The sequence below is a fragment of the Panthera tigris genome, chromosome B4 (genome assembly GCF_018350195.1).
Source record: "Panthera tigris isolate Pti1 chromosome B4, P.tigris_Pti1_mat1.1, whole genome shotgun sequence".
In the NCBI taxonomy this organism is placed as follows: Eukaryota; Metazoa; Chordata; class Mammalia; order Carnivora; family Felidae; genus Panthera; species Panthera tigris.
Window position 1 is genome coordinate 81,756,640 of NC_056666.1, and position 6,719 is coordinate 81,763,358.

General features: G+C 50.3%; 1 protein-coding gene across 4 annotated transcripts; it reads left to right on the forward strand.

The window, feature by feature from the left end:
- The first annotated feature begins 202 nt into the window (after positions 1–202).
- SUOX (sulfite oxidase) lies at positions 203–6,116 on the forward strand. Of its 4 annotated transcripts, none has more exons than XM_042992497.1 (5): positions 203–1,938; positions 2,472–2,664; positions 3,411–3,467; positions 3,738–3,915; positions 4,154–6,116. In XM_042992497.1, exons 3-5 carry the CDS (start codon positions 3,421–3,423, stop codon positions 5,561–5,563), a joined length of 1,635 nt encoding a protein of 544 aa, XP_042848431.1. In that variant the 5' UTR covers positions 203–1,938; positions 2,472–2,664; positions 3,411–3,420; the 3' UTR covers positions 5,564–6,116. The 4 variants fall into 4 exon arrangements, with proteins under 4 accessions (XP_042848431.1, XP_042848432.1, XP_042848434.1 ...); XM_042992498.1 differs by lacking the exon at positions 2,472–2,664 and having other exon boundaries at positions 203–618; positions 1,483–1,938; XM_042992500.1 differs by lacking the exon at positions 2,472–2,664 and having other exon boundaries at positions 203–489; positions 1,483–1,938.
- Positions 6,117–6,719: the final 603 nt, after the last annotated feature.

The following is a 6,719-nucleotide window of genomic DNA, read 5'->3' on the forward strand; positions in this document are numbered from 1 at the left end:
ATATACCCTCTCCTACGTCATCGTACTTCCTTATAAGTTCCCTTTAATCTTTCTTGAATAGTGAGATAGCCCAATTTGGAAAATATTCGCTTTATTGCTGTTTAATCACTCCTATTCCCAAGCCACTAGAGAGCTCATCAAATCTGACATAACTTATTTTTATAGACCTCTTAATACATATTGGGCAGGGTGGGGTGGGGGGTGTGGTCTGTGGACCTCTGGGCAAACAATTGATGAGACTGGAAGGAAAGGTATTTGTGAATCCTTTGAAGTATTCTGCAAAAGTTTATATGCATTTCTCCAGGGAAAGTGTGCCTTGCTTGCCTTGCTAGTATCTTAGAGGGGTCCGTGACCTAAAGAAGGTTAAAGAAAGCACTAAATTTGTATTTTTAATTGATGATTTCCACCCCAACAGGAAAATCTCTCCTAGATCTGCTCTTGTTTGCTACTGTACTTGAAGCCCTTCAGTCCATCACAGTCTAAATGAAGGTGGGTGGGAGAGAATGACACAGAGAAAGATCAGGCATGGTTGCAGAAGTACAGGAAGAAGGACTGGTGCCAGACAGAGCTGGCATTACAATCCCATCTACCAACTTATCAGCTGCGGCCTTGACCTAGGTACTTAACTGCTCTCTGCCTCAGTTTCTTCTTCTGTAAAATGAAGAAAAGTTGAGGTTCAAAGGTCAATTGTGTAAAGTATGTGTGGAGCACACAAGATGACACTGTTATTATGGAGAAGTCTTATCCTGCAGCCTCAGACAGTCCCTAACTGATTTCTCTGTATTCTTGGTCTGAGCCCAATTTTCAAGGCTGGTAGGATAGGTTGGGCATCAGACCTCTCCGATGATTTAATTGAACAGGGTTGAGTTGGAATTTCCAAAACCCTCAGGGCCAAACTCACCTTTTCACTGTCAATTCCCCTTTCCTTCTGTCTCTTAGTACTCCCCCCAGGGCTCAATGATTCTTGACAAAAGCTCTAGTTCACTTTAGGAGAGCAGAAAGGGAGAGGAAATGATCTTCCAAAATTAAAGATGAAGACCTTCACTTAGTAAGGTTGTAGTTCAACCTTTTGGCCTCTAGAGGGCAGTGTGGACACGTTCGCTTCAGGTTCACAGCCAGCCAATAACAAAGTAAGTTTTCAGTACTGCACCAAAGGATGAAAGGATAATGGCAAACGTATTCTTAGTGCTCTCCACTGTGTGATTATGAGCGATTATAATCTTTATACTTGGGGGTATTAAAATATTGTTCTAGTTATGACAATGATTTTTTAATTGGCTTAACTAAAAAAAAGTCGGTATTTGTATTGTTCCATACTTTGGGAAGAAAATAGACATGTCCAAGGGAACTAGTCTTTGAACCACTATTTAAGCCTCGTTTCTGTATTTATTCTTGGATATAAGAGAATTGAGCGCTTGACCTTGTTTTCACTAAAAGGCAAACCGGGCTGTTTTAGTTGCAACACATGTTTGTCAAAAACAGGGTAGAGGTGGAGCTCACAGCCGGGAGAATGCCGGCTGGATTCCCAGGCCTTCTCAGTGAACGCACCTTGTGTCACAGCCGTAGGGGCAGGGCGGGGGCGTCTCAAAACCTCCCACCTCTCAGCCCAAGCTTTGGAGTCCTCGTCACCTTCCACTGCCCAGTTCTGGACAACAGTGAGAGTCCCATTCCTTGTCGAGCGGGGACTGGAAACAAAAAACAGCCAGTCTTAGCTCCGAGCCCTCGTGGCACCCCTCCTGCCTCCGCCTCCAGAAGGCGGGCACAGCAGCTTGCAGGCGCGCGGCCAGCCAATGGCTGGGGGACGAACAGAAAGCCGAGAGTGCTCCTTCACTAGGCCCCAACGTCACGATGCTGGCCCCGCCCCTTCGCCAGCAGTCTCTGGGAGCCGGGCGGGTGAGCCAGCCGCCCTGCGGACGCCTGACGCCGAACCCGAACCCGGTAAGGGGGCTGGGGACTGGGAGTGGGAGGAGGAGGAGGAGGAGAAGGAAGGACTGGTAACCTGGGAGATGGCCAGGGCCTTGGGACCCGGGGGTGCTCCGAACCCCATGGGTTCGAACAAAAACCCACCACCACCTCCACTCCCGCTGCTCCTCTTAGGAGCACAGTGTGTTGCTACGAGACACTCTTGTACCAGCTGCTGGGCAATGGCATTGGACTGGGTGCTTGTGCTCTGGAGTTGGACATATCCTCCTACCTAAAGTGCCCCCCGGGGGGTGAGGCGTCACCACCCGCAAAAGGGAGGTGGCGTCTGTTTTGGAGCAGAAGGCTGCTTCTCCCAAACCTGGGACACTGGGTTTACCAAGTTTACCCGCAAGTCAGTCCTACCTGGACCACTCCCGTCTGGTTCAAGTGGGCTGCTGGGACTAAGGGCAGGTGGGAGGGAGAGTGAGGATCCCATGGCCCAGGAGTAAAATGCAGACTGCTCCTGTTCCTATCTCCCTCACAGTTTCTTGGCCTGCCCCCCTTTTTAGCATTTCGCCAGCAATTGGGACTCTTCTTACTCTTCCTGGATTTGGCCTTCCTGGGGTCAGTGAGCTGCTCAATGCTGTGAGGAACGAACTGCTGCAGGGCAAAGAGGGGAAAAATTACTTCTTTAGCCCACTCCCTGACACCAAAGCCATTAACTTCTCCATTTGCTGAGTTCACGGGAATGGCATAGACAAGGTAGGGGTGAGAACCCTAGGTTGGAGTCCAGTTCCCAGCCAGGTTCAATTTTCTTTTTTCCTAAGGTTGGTAGAAGGAAAGGAAGGGACTGAAAGGCCTTCAAAAACCATGTTATTATGTGTTTGCTCCTCACAGCCGCTCTGCTAGGTAGATCTCATTTCATAGATGAGGACATAAGTTCTGAGAGAGTTGGTATTTTGCCCAGGAAATGGGGCTGGTTAATGGTAAGGCTCATTTCACAAACCCAAAACAGTTTGACTCCCCAGAATCTGAGCTGGTTCACCCTGTTAGGCTGCCACTGCCTTTTTCATGTTTTTGTCCCTAAGTTGGTCTGCCTCTCATTTGTCCTCTGCTGACTTTGGAAATAATAAACCAGCAAACTGGACGGTCGACATTTTGGCTTCTGACCTTTAGGCCCATGGCCCTGAACATTGGTCTCTGTAGTGGATAGAGTAGAGAATGGAGGATGGTGATTCTAGAAGCCCCCTACCCACTGCCCCATTCCCTTCCATCCTGTCAGCACAGTCTCTTTGAAGTCCTTTATGTTTTCTCTAAGGACCCATTTGGACCTCCCCACACACATAGCCCCTTCCTTTGGCCTCATTACCACAGAAAAAAATCTCTTCATTTGCCCAGAGAGCACCTTGCTGACCTCTGTGTCTTCCTTCCACTCATTTCCTCAAGTTTCACTAATATCATCCCCTCCCAGAACTCCTTATCTTGATCCTGGAATCTTTTTCCCACAGGTCTGTCACAATGCTGCTGCACAGGGCTGTGATCCCCCATCTCCGACAGGCCTGCAGGTAGGCCATCGCATCCTAGAACTTGTCTCTTAGCCCATATTCCCCACCCCCAGTATCTTTATGACATTTATCTACCAGATAAGATAGTTGAAATACTGGCTACTAAGGAGGAAAGGGAAAGCCATATCTCACCTGCTTGTTCCACTCAACCCTGGAGAAACTTAAGTCCCAACTGAAGGAACCAATGGCCAACCTGGTAAACCTCAGGCCTTCACTGTCCCTTTCCTATGATCAGGAGTGTGCTGCTAAGAGGACCTCTCTCTCTTCCAGACTCAAGTCAGCCCCCTCAAGGCTCTATATTCGGGCTTGCTCTACAGATGATTCACTTCAGCCCCAGTGCCCCAGCCTTGCCTTCTCTGGTGATAACTCCAGCACCGGGGGATGGAAAGTCATGGGGACTCTGCTAGGCCTGGGTGCAGTGTTGGCCTATCATGACCACCGGTGCAGGGTAAGTGGGGAAGAAAGGGACTTCACTGTCAGAACAAGGGGGCCCTAATAAACTCCCCAGGCAACCCAGGCTATTACCATAGAGCCCATGGTGATACTGTCTTCATGCAGAGTAAAGATGAAATCTGCTACCTCTCTTTCACAGTGGCCATGACTTTATGGTTTGGGTCAGGGTAAGCAAGAGTGATTCCTTCTTACTGTTTATGTTTCTTTTTGCCTTACCCCTGCGTTGTCTGCAGGCTACTCAGGAGTCACCACACGTATACACAAGAGAGGAAGTGAGATCTCACAGCAGCCCTGAGACTAGGATCTGGGTGACTCTGGGCTGTGAGGTGTTTGATGTTACAGAATTTGTGGACTTACACCCTGGGGGGCCATCAAAGCTGATGCTAGCAGCAGGGGGTCCTCTAGAGCCCTTCTGGGCCCTCTATGCTGTTCATAACCAGCCCCATGTGCGTGAGATGCTGGCTCAGTACAAGATTGGGGAGCTGAGCCCTGAAGACAAGGTACCTTCCACCTTGAAGACCTCTGACCCCTACATTGATGATCCCGTACGTCACCCAGCCCTGAAGGTCAACAGCCAGCGCCCCTTTAATGCAGAGCCCCCCCCTGAACTTCTGACGGAAAACTATATCACACCTAACCCTATCTTCTTCACCCGGAACCATCTGCCTGTACCTAACCTGGACCCAGAAACCTATCGTCTGCATGTAGTAGGGCCACCTGGGGGTCAGTCACTGTGCCTATCCCTGGATGACTTGTACAAGTTCCCCAGACACGAGATCACTGTAACTCTGCAGTGTGCTGGCAACCGGCGCTCTGAAATGACTCAGTTCAAAGAAGTGAGAGGTCTGGAGTGGAATATCGGGGCCATTAGCACTGCACGCTGGGCTGGGGCACGCCTTTGTGATGTGTTAGCCAAGGCTGGTCACCAACTCTGTGAAACTGAGGCCCATGTCTGCTTTGAGGGACTGGATTCAGACCCCACAGGGACTGCCTATGGAGCATCCATCCCTCTGGCTCGGGCCATGGATCCTGAAGCTGAGGTCCTGCTGGCATACGAGATGAATGGGCAGCCTCTGCCTCGTGACCATGGCTTCCCTGTGCGAGTGGTTGTTCCTGGTGTGGTGGGTGCCCGCCATGTCAAATGGCTGGGCAAAGTGAGTGTGGAACCAGAGGAAAGTTACAGTCACTGGCAGCGGCGGGATTATAAAGGCTTCTCTCCATCTGTGGACTGGGACACAGTAGATTTTGACTCAGCTCCATCTATTCAGGAACTTCCTGTCCAGTCAGCCATCACAGAACCCAAGGATGGGGAGACAGTACAATCAGGGGAGGTGACTATCAAGGGCTATGCATGGAGTGGTGGTGGGAGGGCTGTGGTCAGGGTGGATGTGTCTCTGGATGGGGGCCTAACCTGGCATGTGGCAGAGCTGGATGGAGAGGAACAGCGTCCCCGAAAGGCCTGGGCCTGGCGACTATGGCAGCTGCAAGCCCCTGTGCCGGCTGGGAGAAAGGAATTGAACATTGTTTGTAAAGCTGTAGATGACAGCTACAATGTGCAACCAGACACCGTGGCCCCAATCTGGAACCTGCGAGGTGTGCTCAGCAATGCCTGGCACCGTGTCCATGTCCATGTCGCCCCATAAGAAGGTGAAATGGAATTACCTACTCCCCAGAATCATCATCTCAACCCCTTTCCACACACATCCTTTTGCCTTGTTACCACAGGAAAACCTTTCCTTCCACCTCCACTTCTTGGATCACAACCCTATACTATGCCTTCCTAAACCACACACAGATATGCACATTGCACATTTCCACCCAGACACCAGCTCTCCTTTGACACTATGTTACATATTCCTATTATGCCAGAAGTTGAGAGCTGTTGAAGATGGAGGCTAGAAGTGGGAAATTTCTGTAAACAAGCACTCTTCTCCTCCTACCCCACCTCCACTTCTAGTGTCTATCATCACTTTATTTTGCTTTTCCTCTTGGGAGTCTTCAGAAAATGTGTGTGGATATGTGTACAAAAAGTGTATATGCAACTTTCTACTGACTTTCTGGTTGCCAGGGGTCGTGAGAGGTGCAATCCTGCCCCTTTATAGTTCCACTTTTCTAAACGCATCAATAAAGTATCTGTTTAAGACACAACTCCGAAAAAAGAAAAGATTATGACTTTGGGGACTTCTTGAGGCTGGAGCGTGAGCATATTGCAGGAGGGAGGTGCACTGGTACTGGGATATGTAGTGAGATAATCCCAAACAAGGTGGGGGGGGGGGAGGGAAAAGGGAAGTAGGTGCAGGGAAGTCAAAAAGTGGGGCTTCCTTCTCCGAGGTCCGCCAGTATCTGTAGCGTTGCTTAGGTGACTCACCTAAGAATAGCCTCAAGAGAGATTTTTTTAAATGGCATTGTTAAGCTCCTCCCGCCCCTCCCCATTTCTAAACACTTGGCAGGAAAAGCAAAGAATTCTAAGAGGCTAAAATCAATATTGCCATAGCAGAGGCAGGGCAAAACTTGGCACTAGGGGCAGATATGCCACGGCAGGTGGGGGCATCCAAAGTGCGCCTAGCTTACAAATCAAACGCAGATGCAGGGGCAGTCATCGAGTTACCCTCCGCACGCGACCGCTCCTTTCCGACTTGAAGCTTTCGGCGCTCGGCTACTCTCCCCTAGCTCTTTTTCCTTTCCCCAGCAGTCTCCCTGGCTTGGGGGCGCTCGGTGTTCGGCCACGCCGCCTGTCGCCTGGTAGTGGGACCGGAAGTTGTTCGGGGGAGGGGGGACGGCTCTGGTGGGGGGGGTTGG